General features: G+C 39.1%; 1 protein-coding gene across 15 annotated transcripts in view; it reads left to right on the top strand.

Annotated features, from left to right (window-relative positions):
- ebf3a (EBF transcription factor 3a) overlaps window positions 1–16,506 on the top strand; it is a 104,872-nt gene that overhangs the window by 85,075 nt on the left and 3,291 nt on the right. For 4 of the 15 annotated variants that reach the window (XM_051915118.1, XM_051915117.1, XM_051915120.1 and 1 more), the window contains exons 11-15: window positions 8,109–8,197; window positions 12,644–12,709; window positions 13,595–13,760; window positions 15,150–15,338; window positions 16,061–16,150. In XM_051915118.1, coding sequence (XP_051771078.1) covers window positions 8,109–8,197; window positions 12,644–12,709; window positions 13,595–13,760; window positions 15,150–15,338; window positions 16,061–16,150 — 600 coding nt within the window. Of the gene's footprint in view, window positions 1–8,108; window positions 8,198–12,643; window positions 12,710–13,594; window positions 13,761–15,149; window positions 15,351–15,952; window positions 16,151–16,506 lie in introns of all 15 variants that reach the window. The other 11 variants (XM_051915108.1, XM_051915107.1, XM_051915113.1 and 8 more) reach the window with 5 other exon arrangements.

The following is a 16,506-nucleotide window of genomic DNA, read 5'->3' as shown; positions in this document are numbered from 1 at the left end:
AATTTCTCTGAGATGAAATAGCTTCCTCGGAGACAGCTGGCAATAAAATGAAGAAGTTAGCACCACGTCGAAGAGCTCCAGCTCTCTCTGTTCTCTGAACCCCCCCCCCCTCTTCTTCTTTCCTATATTGCTCTTTTTCTTGCTCAAATCAGGCTTGAAATTCAAAGCACTGTAATAGTACAAAACTAGTCAGCCATCAACTAATTTCTCCCCTTTTAGTTGTCTATCCCTCGTTCTTTTCCACTTTAATCCCAAAAATCGCTTTCATTTGAACATTTTGGTTCAGGCAGTGTGTGCCACCTAGCAAAGAACAAACCACAGTAAGTTTTTCAGGGTTTATCACCTAGTCCACTTTATGTACTTGCCTAGCATTAGTCTTTTTAATACAGCATGTTATACACTGCTAGTCAAAAGTTGTAGTGACCAAAAATGTTAAACATATCAAAATACATATATTTAACTTTAAAATCAGTGCTCACACTTTAGATTAGGGTCCAATTATCACTATTAACTAACTATTAACTATGACTTTTACCTCAATAAACTTATAATTACTGCTTATTAATAGTTAATAAGGTAGTTGTTTAGTTTTAGTACTGAGTAGGATTTAGGGATGTAGAATATGGTCGTGCAGGATAAGGCATTAATATCTGTTTTTGTAAGTACTAATAAACAGCCAATATACTAGTAATATGCATGTTAATAACTAGTTAATAGTGAGAATTGGACCCTAAACTAAAGTGTTACTATATATCATATATATCCTTTGGCATTGATAACAGCTTGCATTTTTGCTGAAATTGTTTTTATGTACTTTTCCACAGTCTCTGTTGTTATTGACTTCCAAATAGTTTCTAGTTGTTCTGAAAGACTTGCTTTTGATGAAACTTTTGTGCAATCTATCTTTGAATCCATTAAATCCCAACAATAATTATATTTTAGCATTAGAAACACTACTGTGACTAAAGAGCTTACACATACTGGTGTGGATTAACCATTACAGAAACATAAAAAATGATTTTGGTAATCACCAATTCTGTTAGTTTAGTGCAGCTGTGGCACAAACCTTATATTGGGTAGTGGTCTAATAAATTTGTTAAGCACTGTACATATATATATATATATATACACACACACACACACACAATTTATTTCAATGGTTCAATTTAGACATTCTACTAACTATAAGTAACTTTGCAACTACATGTCAACCAACTCTTATTAGAGTATTAGTAGACTGTTAGGTTAGGGTTAGTAGAATAATGTAGTTGCAAAGTTACTTATAGTATGTACTTATAGTATTATAGTATAACTTATAGTAGTAGCTACTTACAGTATAGAATGCCTAAAGTGGACCATAAAATAAAGCAGTACTGTCAAATCAAAATCATGATTAATCGCATTAACATAAAAGTTTGTGTATGTGTGTGTATATATATATATATATATATATATATATATATATATATATACTCTGTATGTGTGTTTATATGTGTATAAACATATGTATGTTTTTTTTTTACTCATTACAAGAGAAAAGTTTCTGTTGTGAAAGGGATCTGTGAGTCATAATGGCAGTTGCTAGCATCTCTCTCTTGTTAACAGCAAAAAATTCCTAAGTTATTCTCTCAGATTATATTTCAGGTCAAAGAAATTCTAATTATGAAGGTGGTCTGTTTTTGGTAAAGTTACTGAATTATTACTACATCTCTTGGTCGTGCAGTTACAGGAAGATGATCATAATTGCAATGAAAATTGATCTCATTTAGAGTGAAATCCAGCAGCTGTGCTGGAACAAATGAATGTTTTCCTGTTTTTATTATGCTGCATTAAACTCAGAAACTCTCTTTGCCCTTTGATGCTTTTCCTCTTTCATTTTTTTTTTGGTTTCTTGCATGTCTCTGTAGCTCAGCTGTGGAACAATGGGCAATCCGTGTTAAAAGACATTTCCTTTCTAAGTTTTTGTTTTCGCAGAGCGTGTTGACAACAGTTAGGCATTCTCTGTTCCCTTAAGAAACCAGAGATGGGCAGCACTATTCCAGATCTCTCTCCGTTTTAAAATCTCTTGTGTTTTTCCCTTTCTGATTTGTGTTTGTAGAAGTTAAAAAAAAAAAAAAAATTAAAAAAAAGTGGAAAAGTGGTTCTTGATGGTGGAGGTGGGGCAGAGATAAGCTTGCAGCAGTTAAGGATAATTAGACAAAGTAATAGAGAGCAACAGCCAGAAAGCCATTCATTATCAGAGCCAAAGATACACACTTATCATCATCATGGGATGTAATGGACGTCTGGAATGCAAGCAGAGTTTTTTTTTTTTTTTTTTAAATAAAAAGAATTTGAATAGAATTGGATGCAGAATATGCATTTAAGGGTGTTGAAATAGATTGAAATTCATATAAACAGCATATCTGCTGTTTTTAGATATGTTTTCCAGTTTGAATTACCCATAAACATCTTATCAATCAACATATGGAGTATTTCCAGATAATATATATTATGTATTTAATTATGTTTAATAAGTTAAAATTTATCTTATAGACCATAGTAGAATAACACTTCATTACCCAGAATGCTTTACACCAAAGTAAAGCATCAAAATCTTATAATTTTTTTGCTTCTCTGCAATTTTATGCTGTTTCTCCAGCCCTGAATTTGCATTAAACCAGTGAGAAATGTTAATTAAATATCCTTTATTAAATATTTTCGCTAATTTAATCATTTTTTTCAGCTACCGATTCAGAATTTTACCATATTCAAATCCAGATTTTTCTACTGAAAATGTACTAAGCCTTTGCATAGTATATTTAGTGCGTTAAGTAAGTTTTCTCCATCTCGTAAGTTTGCGAATCGGCGCAGCTGCATTTTATTGTGATTGATTGCGATCGTGTCACTTCCCTGTGATGTTACTATGGGACGCTTCTCTTATTGCTAAATAAAAACGTGTCACAGTTTAGTATCTGCCGCACTCTAGCATGTCAGCTTTGAAGAATGACAATATATACAGTCTGCGAGAACAAGGTCAAAACACTCAATCTTGAAATATATGGAGACACGCACACACAGACGCACACGAGCAGGCGACATGTAGACACACACAGACTCTCTCTGGATGTAAAATCGGAGGCTGTTTTATGTTAAATCCCTGGCAGATTGTGCTTAACATTCTCTTTTACAAATGAGGGGTGAAAAAAACAACTAAACATGATGACCAGCCCAAGGAGCTTTAGATTTGTCATCCATCAAACGCAAACCCTTCTGTTCATTCACTTCGCTCTCGTTCGGCGGCCCGAAAAGCATGCTAGCTCATTAGCAAGCACATTTCCCTTTTATACGGGCGGCTCCATAATTCATAACGGTCCCGTACGAGACGTGAGCCTGATTTGATTTAACGTGCTCAGTTATGCTTGAGTGCTAAACGGCGTTCAGCCCCCCTCTCTCCATTCCGGATGGATAGAACAAACAAACAGAAAATGGATGACAAATGAAGACGTAAGCAAAACACTCTGCCACTGACATACGCCAGGCTTCCAGATACTCACACACACACATGCAGTGAAAAGCAGTGGTGAGTACAGCCATATCCAGCACTTACACACTCTCTCTCTCTCATTATCCGTGAGGTCAGTAAGCAGAATTGGGAAGAAACGGAGAGATCAATACAAATTATCCCTGAGCAAACCGGCGCTGACAGCCTGAATTGCAGCATATGTTTACCCAAAATCGGGCAATTTATCTTAATATCAGCAAAGTAATGCGGAACAGGTGAAAGGTCACCTACTCTCCCCACCTCATAATTACCCAGCTCTAAAACAGGAAAGTGCTATTGATTGGCCGAGCCTGGGGCTGGGGGGCCGGCTCAAAGGCCAGTGGGAGGGGCTTAGCCTCAAGCCTGGGCTGAAAGAGAAAGAGATAGAGAGTGTGTACGTTGTTAACGTTTTATAGTTCAACAATGTGAGAGAGAAGGAGAAGGCAAGATGCTCGCAGGAGTCTGTCTGGATTTAAACTGTTATTGCGCAATCTGTTCTCCATATTTCCCAGCTGGCCCAGTAGCACTGATACCCCCCCACACACACCAAAACCACATCTGTTTCTCCTTCCGTTCACTTCTCTGTCATTTTTATCAATTTTATGTGTTCGTAATTGCAACAGTACTCCCCTTAAAAAATTTACCATGGTAACCACAGTTTCCACTAAAATATCATGGGTAATGGAGTAATTGGTGGTGTTTGCTAAAACACTTCAAATCCAATAGATTTACATTGAAGGAGGGACCTATCCATACCTAGATACCAGAATTACTTCACTGTAAAAAAGAATTGTTGGTTTAACTTTAAGTAAGTTATTTGGTTGTCTTAAAATTTTGAGTTTATTGAAATAAAAAAAAATTGAGTAAATACAATGAAGGCGATTGGTTTAATCAACAGAAACTCAAAATGTTACGTTAACTGAACCACATTAATTATTGAAATTGATTTGACAAAAGAAAAAATGTTGTGATAAATCATGAAAATATTTTTTTACAGTGTTGGATCAGTAAGTAACCACCTAACAACCAGTCAGAAAACCCTAGCAACACACTAACAAACAGCCACCTGTGTGCTTTGTGCAGGTAGACTTCTGTAAAAAACAAAAAAGTTAAATTTATTATAATTTTTTTTCACATGACTCATTTTATGGCTAACATTTTTATTTTAACGATGCTGTGGCATTTTGATATATACTATGATTGTCTTTTAATTTATCACATATATTTAATATATTATATTTATATATTATTTTTTTCCACAACTAATTGTATGACTAATATCAAAAAGCTTTATTGTAGCTATATTGTTGCATAAAAACGGATTACCATTTAATTTCTATATTTAATTTTTCTTTTTTTAATTTCTTTTTTTGACATTTTATTGCTCACAGTTACGTTATTGTATTTTGTAAGAAACTACACTGTAAAAATTATTTTCATGATTTGTTATCACAACTGTTTTTCTTTTGTCAAATCAACTTCGATAATTAATGTAGTTCAGATAACATAATATTTTGAGTTTCTATTTATTAAACCATTCTCCTTCATTGTATTAACTCAAACTTTTAATTTCAATGAACTCAAAATTATAAGGCAACCAGCTAACTTACTTTTTTTAAGTTAAACCAACAATAATTTTTTACAGTGTATAATTACATCTTTTAATTTTATTTATTTATTGCTAATATCAAACAGTTTTATTGTAGTTATCTTGTGGTATTTTGCTAGAAACTATGAGCACCATTTCTTTATTTTTTTTTATCTATTTTATTTCCCCCCCCCCCCTTTTTTCATGACAATGTTTTCCCCTGTGATTTTCACACAGCTGTAGTTAATAATTCCTGGTGTGTTTGAGATGGAGGATCTCTGAGGTGAGGGACTGTCTTGCGCTAATGAAGGTCTCACTGACCTCTTTTACTGCATTAGCATCAGATCAATAACTGAAGAGCGTTTAGCGCCCACTGTTCCGATACATTTATCAAACGCACACATTCCTTCATCAGCAAAGCCTCAATGTCAGAGCACAGAACAACATGTTGCTGCCCGGGGCTGCGCTGTGTGAAAGTGCCATCAGAACGGCTGTAAATCTGCCCGCTTTTAGGCCATATTTAATGTCACAGAGTACTTTTATTATATGTCCCAGGGCAAATACACATCCTGAAGGGCCAGTGTCAAAGTCCATGATCCATTTGTGTAGTCCCAGACCCCAGTCATAAGAAACGAGCCAAAATGACGGATACCCTCATATGGGTAAATTCAGGCATAATGAAGTGCTATAATACAAACATTTACATCAGCCCTCCTGTCTCGGGTAGTCGGAGGACGTCCATCTAGGAACGACAGACGAGGGGAGAAGGAAAGGGGGAGGTGAAGGTGTGCGTGAGAGAGCTACATCCTTGTGAAAGCCATGTCATGTAAAATCAATACGCCCGATCAATGCTTTATTAACAAGCCGACATCTTACTTCAGATTCCTGCACGCTACTTTGTCTTCAGCCATGCAAGATGGCATGTCAAATAGCATCACCGCTGTCACACGATGACACGCATACGTGTGCGCCACAACACAACCAGCGTCTTGATATTGATCAGATTGGATTGATTGGATTGCCGGCCCCTACTACACTTAGATGTAATTGTAGCACTTCATCATAAAGTCACCCAATTATTTCCAGGAAGTTCCTGTCTAATATGCTCATCTTCTCCTCTCAGGCTGTCATCTCTCATTCTCTGCTTTAGTTCTTTCTCGTGTTTCTCCCCGTTTCCATCAGAGCAGAGTTCAGCAGCAAATAGCGTGCTGAGTAAGGGGAACAGACAGATTTGATCTCTTAAAAGAAAAAGCGCATTGATTCATACGGCATCAACGACATCTACATTCATGTCTGATAATATTTTTGTGCTGATGTTCTACTGGCTTTTTTCTGCTTCCTCTGCTATGATTTCTTCCTTCTTAAAGTTGATATGTGTCATTTTTTTGTTCATTTTTATAGGCTCAACCAAAGGTATGAGTCTGGGGGTGGGGCTATCTGTATGTCTGGCCAATAGCAGATAGTGTTCAGGAAACCTGTTTGAAATCAGTCTTTATTATTTGTGCAATTCTGTTTCTTGACCTTAAATCATATTTAGGCCCTGTCCACACGAACTTGGGTATTTTCAAAACCGCAGCTTTTTCTATGTGGTTTGGCCATTTATCCACACGCAAACGCAGTATCCGGTCACTGAAACCAAACTACGGTTACAGTGTTGTCGTGTAGACGGTGAAACTGGAGATTTTGGCTTGTGACGTCGGAACCGGTAATCACAACGCTATCTCATGACGGGTTTAGAGGTAAGTCATTCGTACGAATGCATATTTATTCAACTCGTTTTTTGCTAAATCGTACGTATTTTACAAGTTGCCAAATTCGTATGAATGTATACGAATGACCTACCCCTAACCCGCCCCTAAACCTACCCGTCACTGGGGTTTAGACAAATTGTATGAATTTGTACGATTTAGCCACCTTGTATAATACGTACGAATTGGTCGTGAGATAGCGTTGCATTTAGAAAGTAGGATTTTCCCTTCATGCCGACTGCATAGGAACCAACTACTACAATCTTAGCATTGTAGCGCTGACTTCTGCATGGGTAAATACCAATTACATTGTCTTCAGAGCATATAAAAAATATTATATTTACACCCTTGAGAGTGACATCATTTCCTGCTGCCCATATATGTTGAAAATAATTTCACATGCTTATAGTCTAGTGTGACCATAATAGACCTCCATGCACTCTTCTAAAGCTTGTTAAACACAATGCATGCGGTAGCAGGAAGTTGAGATTATGATTCATGCACTTGTATACAGAGCAGGTCTGTCTGATTTATAACCGGAGCACTTCATACTCAAAATTCCAATTTGAGAGGGAGGGAACATGTGTGTGTGCGGCGTGTGTGTGTGTGAAAGAAAAGATTAATTACTATTTGTGGCCAGCAATTTCATGAGGCCAGCCCCGGCACAGCTGTGAAATGATAGCGCCCTACATCAGTTTGTAGTCAACCATTCACAGATTATTAAAGCTCCATAAGATGAAGTGTTCCTCCTGCCTGCTTTGCTTTAGCGCACTATGGCGGAGAGATTGTGAGAAAGAGGGATAAATCTGAAGGGGTGCAATAGCCAGACATATGTCATCATCGCCCGTTGCCCATAAATCCAGTGGGTGCTTCAGGAAGTAGGACTGATACAGACTTCACATGGTTGACAGTCGCAATCGAGTGTGTGTATTTGTATTAGTGTGCCTGTTTCATTCATAATGTATCCGCTAACTCCTTTAAATTTATCTGATCAATTATAGGCCTCGTTCTTCCAAATAGTAGAGGTGATAGATGTGGCTCTACGTCGCATGACAGAATATTGCACACTGCGTTATTACCTTTTATTCAAATGTTCAGACCTATCTGGAATAAAATGCATGATGGGTGCATATGTTCTCAAGAGCGAATGTAATAACATTTATGATGGTGCATATGAAAACGCAAATCTGATCATTTGTTTTGCCGGCGCAGGATGCTAACAGATGGCGTTTCTTGTTTTGCGGTTTAGCTTTGAACGAACCAACTATTGACTACGGCTTCCAGAGACTGCAGAAGGTCATTCCCAGACATCCAGGTGATCCAGAGAGGTTGCCCAAGGTCAGTGATTCTGTGTGTGTATGTGTGTGAAAGAGCTATTTATCATAGAAATGTCAAAATGGGAAACAATTCACTGGCTAGATGAGCAAGCGCATGCAATCGCTTTTGGCAAGTCATCACTATGCAATCCGGCGTGTTTGGATTCCGCCAGAATCGTGCAAACTTTCAGCACGTCGAAATGGTTCAATTAAGTATTTTTCCACCCCAGTAGGCAGTGGCGATTGTAATCTAAGCAGAGGCCTTTTTCAGATGTGTGATTATTTTGGTCTTGTTTTCCTTTCATTTTCCAAAGCTAGATCCAGTTTAATCTTTTGTTTACAGAGCTTTCCGTTAAAAGTCCTTGTCTTAGCAGGTTAATAAATGAGTTTTGCGCACGTTAATATGGGCAAGCCCTCTCTCTGGGCTTTTTAGCTTCATTTATTTATTTTTTCCCCACTTAAATTCCACAAACCATGCAGTTTGCCTGCGGTTCCCATGTGGTCGACACGTATCAGAGTTCTGTTGTTTTGATGTGTGACATGAAAGACGAAGCGTGTCAGTTGGACCTTTTCTATTTCCTATTCTTTGATTTGTCCCTTTTTTTGTGCTCATTTAGCTTTGATAGGATCTATGACTTGTGCCCGGCTAATAGAAAACGTGCTAATTTCCCATCTGAGAGCACGCGGCGCCGAGGGCTTTTCTTAATAATATGTTAAGAGATTATTTTGTACTCTGTTCGTGGGTGCTCGGCGCAAGCTGACCACCACGTAGGCCTAATAACAGATATCATACAAATATCTATTAAAGCCCAGCATGGGAGCAGCCGCTATCATTAACTTCCGCTGAACAGCTCTGGAACGGCGTGGTCTCTGCGCTAGCGTCCCGCGGACATGCACCAAACTAAGAATCCGTAAGACTCTGCCCCGCGCCACATGATGTGTTTCAATTACACTTGGCTCTCTGTCTCTGTGGAGGCCAATATCTGGACAGGAAATCTCATTCCAGTAAATGTTTAAACTATCCATTATCAAAAAAAAAAAAACAAAAAAACACCCTGCTTGAGCATTTCTAAAGCTGAAAGAAAAAAAAAAAATATATATATATATATATATATATATATATATATATATATATTTCTGATAATTATTTTTATACAAAAATGTGATGGAAATGGCTTTTTTTTTTTTTTTTTCTCAAATGCATTCGATCTCAAATTCAGGTAAACCCTCAGCACAGGGCCATCACACCAGAGCAGTTCCAATAAACAACATAAATATTTGATTTTGGCTTCTAATGGACCCAAATGTGAGTTCAGCAGCATGTAAATGAAAGTGCCAAGTGATTCATCATAGTTACCGCAGCCGTCTGCACCTCTATCGCGTTTGAGGGTCACAGCCAGCTCCACGCAAAGCAGCAATTGACCCTTACACATATTCTCAATAAGAGGCAGAGCGTCTGGGAGGAGCGGCTGCATTAGATGTTACAGGCGGGAGACAGACCACCGTAATAAGAGGTTTCGGGGGGAGGGATGTACACAGTGTGTTAGCAATAAGGTAAAGCCGTCACACTCGTGCTCGCCCGCTCGACTCAGCTGTAGAGTTGATAATACGCCCCTGATATCGATTCCTGGATTTTTTTTTTTTTTTTTTTTTTTTCTTTTCCTTCCTTCTTTTCAGTCAGGGATCTACAATGCACAAGCTCTGATGGGGGATCGTAGCAGGACAGAAAGCCAATATGGCATGCTTTGGACATCACTTCAATAATGCAACTGCTAAATATTAACACAAAGCATATAATATTATAATCTATAGTAGTTCTCAATTATTTTACTTTTTCAAAGTACCAGTACTTTTGAAATCACTAACATATTCACACTGTGAGCTGCTCGGAATTGCAGTTTACCTCCTCAATTTTAGATCAATTCAAAATTTGCTGCTCGATCCAAGGGGAGGGGTGTCCATTGAACACATTTATATATGAAGATGGTGAGAGAGAGAGAGAGAGAGAGAGAGAGTAAAAAGCAATATATGAAGTCACTCATGTGATGAGGCAGGAGATTGCTAAAGGGACCTTCCAATCCTCTTTCTTTTAAGTCCTTGTTTGAAATCAGTGTCATCCATTTGTCTCGATATAAAGCTGAGACAAACACTGGAATGAAAATCTGATCAAGCCTTATACGTTCATCAAATAATCTTTAATGCGAATCATATAGTGGTAACCTGTCGGCCGTATTCTCACATTCATCAGTTCCATTAGCCTTCGCGTCCTGTTTCAGCTAGCAAACACCAATCTATTCCGCTTCCCGTTCAATCTAATATACAAGAAAATTATTAGAAATGCATTCATGTTGAGCAATTACCCATGCATTAAAATTCATCTTCTCTCTCTTGGCTTTTGCGAGGTAGCTACACGTATTGGCCCCGCACTTCTCAATGTATTCATCACCCCAGGCAAGAACTAACAGAATAATTGCTTTACACTTTTATAATGACATTAGCACCTCCAGCCCCTCACCTCACTTGGCTTCTTTAACAGTGGTGATATATACCACTCACGATATTCAAGAATGATAATAACAAGTTTTCCATTTAAACGATTCTCGTCCACCGGCGGAACAATGAGCTCTTGTAATAATAAGCCCTCGCATTTGTCACGAAACAAGCCCTGGGATCGTTTCGGGCTTAAATAGTCCTCGGTCCAACCTGGAGTCTCGTGTCGATGCAGAAAAAGAAGGGGAGTCAATTACACTTAACGCTGCCGCTCTGAAATTTACATGGAAATGCTTTTCGAACACCGCTCACCGCTAATCATATTCTCAGCGTGAGGCCGCAAGGATGAGAGGGGCATGCTGGAACAAAACAAACTCGTTCACAGCCTCCTCCGCTGATTGGCCGACGCGTTCGATGCATATAGACTCCCACTTCAACGCACGCTGCTAAATCCGGTTCATTAGCAAACGCACCTCATGGCAAATGACAGATTAGAGCTGAGTAGACGTGTCGTTTTCTTAAACTATCCTTGCGTCTCTTCCTCCTCTCGGCCGCCATATGGACAAGAAGTTCAAGTATGTGTCCGCCGGGGTGAGGTTTCGGCGACGTTAATTGCGATAATCGTTGGGTGAAATTGGGAGGCATGTAAGACGTCTTGTGATATGATGACTGAGATGATGAGTAATTATTAGCGGCTCAGAAAAACACTTAATCTTGCTTAGAGAGAGCCGAGAGCTGGACTAGGACAGCTGGGCCTTTCATTGACACTACCTGCTGAATGACAAGTGTAATTCTTTATTTGTATGCAAACTAGACACTTGCATCATGAAACAGAGCCCCCAATTTCAGAGGTAAATGCCCATTTGAAGAAGCAGTCATCCGCTTAGGCTCAGGTTTGGAGTGCGTCTATATAAAACACATGGGCCTGTGATTAATCTTGATAAATACAGATCCAACATGGCGCTTGTGCATGGGAATGAAATAGCCATCGAGCCATGATGAAGGCGCTCCGCGCTACGCACTCGCAAGGACAATGCCGTGAATGTGGTTACACTCAAACCGCAAATCGATAAGTCAGCAAATTTGAGACATGCTAAAATGAAACAACAATATAATACAACTTGCCCAAAAAGCAGCTCTTGTGTACCCGTTGGAAGAAAACAAGCGGGAATGCCAATGCAAAACGCATCGGAGACACGCTTGTTGGCAGCTTAGGTGTGATTTTTGAAGGGAAAATAAGCAGAAGGTTAATCCTTGTTGTGTTATAAGTGGGGGGAAAGCTTGCAGACGGGGATAAGCGAGAGTTCCCGGCGTCCGTGTCCCAGGGCACAGCCTCTCAGCCCGCTTTGGAGAGGAAGTCGTTTATGAAGTCCTTTACAACAGCCAGAGAAAGAGGGTTAATTGAAAAATTTCCTAATGTCATTATGAAAGAACTAGATTAACCCAAGCTAATTCACTTTATTGTCCTGAAGAAAGAGGAATGGGCATTGAACTCTTCTGCAAATTTGGGGCATGAATTAGGGGTGAGATGTTGTCTTTGAGGACTCTGCCAGTTTAATTAAGATATGGAAAATGACTCATTGTTCTTCTGAGCTAAAGTGCGTGGAATTAGCAGCCGAACGCTGCGTCTGTGTTTGACTCGGTGCGGCGAGCTAGTGTTTGTTTGTTTAATACCCACAAGGCCACTTCGTTGAAACACAAGTCCTTATGTTGACTCATTTAGCTTAAGTTACACACCACTTCACTAGTCTAACTAAGTCAAATGAAATGTGACTAAGAAATAAAAGAATGCGTTTGATAATATATAATTAAAAAACGCTTTATTTCCACTCGTCAGCTTGTGTATTTTTCCCAACCAGAGATAAAGGGCTTTGAAAGTGTACAATATGCACGGTTATTGTTCATGTGCAGTGTACTGGCTGATGGTGTTTATATGTCTTTATGACTGATTATGTTGCATTCTGGGTATATATTGCAGGAGGTGTTGCTAAAGAGAGCCGCTGACCTTGTGGAAGCGCTGTACGGGATGCCACACAACAACCAGGTACAAACTCATGCTAATGAAGCACCTTTTCTCTTCCTTTGCACGGTGGCTGTAATTAAATCAGCATTCGTCTCCTTTTGCTACATTCCTGTATGTTTCAAAGCTTGCTGGGGGCCTTTGTACTGTAGCCGGGTGAAAGCTTGTTTTCTTCTACTACTTCTGCTTTTTCGCAATTTAATTCATGGCTGTGGCTCTTGGTGCAAAGTGACGAGTTAATCACTCAAAACACATGCACACAGCCATATACAGGCTTATTTAAATGGGAGGATAACCTTGAACTTGGCCCTAAAAGGTGCACCTCTGGAATATATTCTACAGAGCGGTCCAGCTATGCATGAGAGGTCTAATACATATTCAGAAGAAATGATCCATTACATTATTTTCCCCCAGTCGAGTAGCACAGAGGTGAAGACATTGCAATCCAACTACTGCGAAACAGATGCAAACGTGGTGTCATTTATGTTTACCTACAGATAGAAAATGCATATGTATGCGTGTGTGTATATATATATGTATATATATATATATATATAATATATACTGTATATATGTATGTGTGTGTGTGTGTGGTTCAGGTATACCCTATGTTATGGGGATGAAATGTCCCTGCAAAGATGGCAATATCAGAAATCCATGATTTATAATCAGCTTATAAATACTAAGTGATGTTTTTTGAAAATGGTTTAGGGTTAGGGGATAGAATATACAGTTTGTACAGTATAAAAATCATTATGTCTATGGAATATCCCATTAAACATAGAAACCCAGTGTCTGTGTGCAATTCACTCTGTATTTAAGTATTTTGATTAATTTGAGTACCATTTTCTGGCTCTAAATTCTTTTGAGAACATACTGACAACTCTCTTCTCTGTTTCTGTGTTGTAGGAGATCATTCTGAAGAGGGCCGCAGATATCGCCGAGGCTCTGTATAGCGTCCCACGTAACCACAACCAGATCCCGTCCCTCGCCAACACGGCCTCTCACGGCGGAATGATGGGGGTCAACTCTTTCGGCAGTCAGCTCGCCGTCAACGTCTCAGAGACCTCACAAGGTATGTGGCAACAAATGAAGATTAGCATGTGGATTGCAATAAACCCAGCCTAAAGTGGTTAAGTTAGCCTAATGGGTGTTTAGCTGGTCAGTTAGCTGACTGACAAGTGCCAAAAAACCCTCAAAAACTATTAAAACAAACAGCCTAACCAGCAATAGCCAGGCTAGAGAACCTGCTAACCACTTTAGTTATTCATCTGTTTGTATCAAAATGAGTTATATACGTATCTAGAAAAATGCTTGCAACGATTAGCGAACATTAGCGAGCTGCTAGCAGCATGAATCATGGCACAGGCCGGTTGCAGCTTTATCTTTCCTGGCTGTGTATAGCATAGATCCCAGGAGGTGCCTGACCCTGTCCCCATCTCTCCGCTGCCAGCCTGCCAGAACACGCAGCGCTATCTCACACACTGCATTTAGCCAGTGTACTGATAATAGGTTTACACCTGTTCCATTGTTGCCTCCACTCAGGTCAGGACAGGGAAAAATCACACTGGAATACACGCTAGAATGCTGAATATCCTCCTTACATACATGGAGGTGAATTTAACACACAGCTGTGTGGAGCGGAAACGTTAACACATTAGGCCATACTCATGAAACACAAGTAAAAAACATATACACAGATATGAATAGGATATATATAATTTATATTTGTATATGCAATTTATATATGTAATGTATAAATATGTATGCAATATGTAATGTAAAAAGTATATAAAATAGATGTAAAGTGTCTTAATATTATGTAATTTATTTCCACATTTATATTAATATTATATATCAAGTATATGTTAGTGCTGCCAAAAAATTGATTAATCGTGCTTAATCGCATCTAAACTAAAAAGTTTGTTTACATAATATGTGTGTGTCTGTGTGTTTGTGTATGTGTGTGTGTATATATGTGTGTGTGTATGTATATATATATATATAAACACATATATTATGTAAACAAACTTATGTTAGATGCGATTAAACGTGATTACATATATATATATATATACACACACACACACATACATATATAATTATGTATTTTATAAATAATATATATTGTGTGTATATATATATATATATACACACATACAAACACAATATATTATTTGTAATATATTATTTATTATTTATGCAATATATTATTTATTATTATAAAATACATAGTTATAAATCAATGAATTAGATATAAATTGTTTCATTCTTACATAAGTTATCAGTTTGAATAATTTGTAAAACCATTTATAAGCCATTGTCATTTATTAAAATTTGATATATACGTATATATGTACATAAACTGCCTAAAAACAACTTTGGTGATGGTATCTACCTGAAAAATTGAAATGTACATAACGCACATTGTGGCAGTTTTTAACCAATGTCTTTCCGTCCGCAGTGGGCTACAGTCGCAACACGAGCAGTGTGTCGCCTCGCGGTTACGTGCCCAGCAGCACCCCGCAGCAGTCCAACTACAACACCGTCAGCAACAGCATGAACGGCTACGGCAACACGGGAATGCCCAACCTGGGCGTGCCCAGTTCACCGGGCTTCTTGAACGGCTCTTCTGCAAATTCTCCCTACGGCAGTAAGTATCAAGGTAATGACGAGCCCCCCGCTCTCTCTGTCCCCACCTGTGCTTCCCTTTTCTTTTGACACTCCTCTGTTGTGGTTCTGTTGGTTGTTTGTTGGTTTGTTTTGTTATCTTTTGGGAATGTGTGCTACTGGATAAAAGGAGGGGTGACTCTGGAGGCTGAACAACCGAGACATTTAGCAAATCCGACCAATCAAAGCAGCCGATTGAAAAGCAAAACAAATTGCAATTATAAAGCAGGCCACCAAAACAGCACTCTAAATCCAAAAAATGTTTAAAAAAATTTAAAAAAATGTTTTCGGCAAAATGACCCAGTCAGAGTCGTTAAGAACGCCTATTATCCAGAAAGTGGCCAAGGCAGGACATCTCATATCCCATTCCAACTGATGATTTGCTCGTTTGTTTTAGTCCCCCCCCCCCACAAAAAAAAAAAGTCCCGCAACCCAAATTCCCCCCCCCCCCCCCCCCATATCCTCATAACCATTTCTCCCTGATCTGTTTTCATTCCATGAATATGATTTGAAAAAGAGGCGAGGCCCGGCTCTCTGACTCTTCGTCTGTAAGAAGTGAACTCTCTCTGAGTGGTGACTATGTCTGCTTTGTTGCAGTAGTTCCGTCGAGCCCTACCATGGCAGCCTCTTCGGTCAGCCTCTCTTCAAACTGTAGCAGTACACACGGCATTTTCTCATTCTCACCTGCCAATGTCATCTCTGCAGTGAAACAAAAAAGCGCCTTTGCTCCAGTTGTCAGGCCCCAAGCATCTCCACCTCCTTCTTGCACCAGTGCAAATGGCAATGGACTTCAAGGTGAGAGCCGACTCCCTGCTTTTAGATCGCCCCGCAGTTGCCTCACCTGTTGGGTCGCATTATTGCACTCTGGTACCCAGAGACGCCACCCATCCGCCATCCTCGCCGCTTAACGAACACGGCCTCCCGCCCGCATCAATTATGCATTTGCACGTGGATGGGCGGATGGATGGACGGATGAGTGGTCGAATAAGTGCAAGAACGCATTATGCATGCGGGCATGTAGAATGCATGTGCATGTGTGGGTGTGTTTATTGATTTATTTATCTTTCATTAATGATTAAGCAAAGTTAAGTGTCTCAGGAGATTTCGTACTCGAGTGGCTGGGATCGCTATAATTCGGAAACATCTTTCGC

This window comes from Ctenopharyngodon idella, chromosome 12 (genome assembly GCF_019924925.1).
Source record: "Ctenopharyngodon idella isolate HZGC_01 chromosome 12, HZGC01, whole genome shotgun sequence".
In the NCBI taxonomy this organism is placed as follows: domain Eukaryota; kingdom Metazoa; phylum Chordata; class Actinopteri; order Cypriniformes; family Xenocyprididae; genus Ctenopharyngodon; species Ctenopharyngodon idella.
Note: the sequence above shows the minus strand (reverse complement) of the source record. Positions and strands in the feature narration are given on the sequence as shown.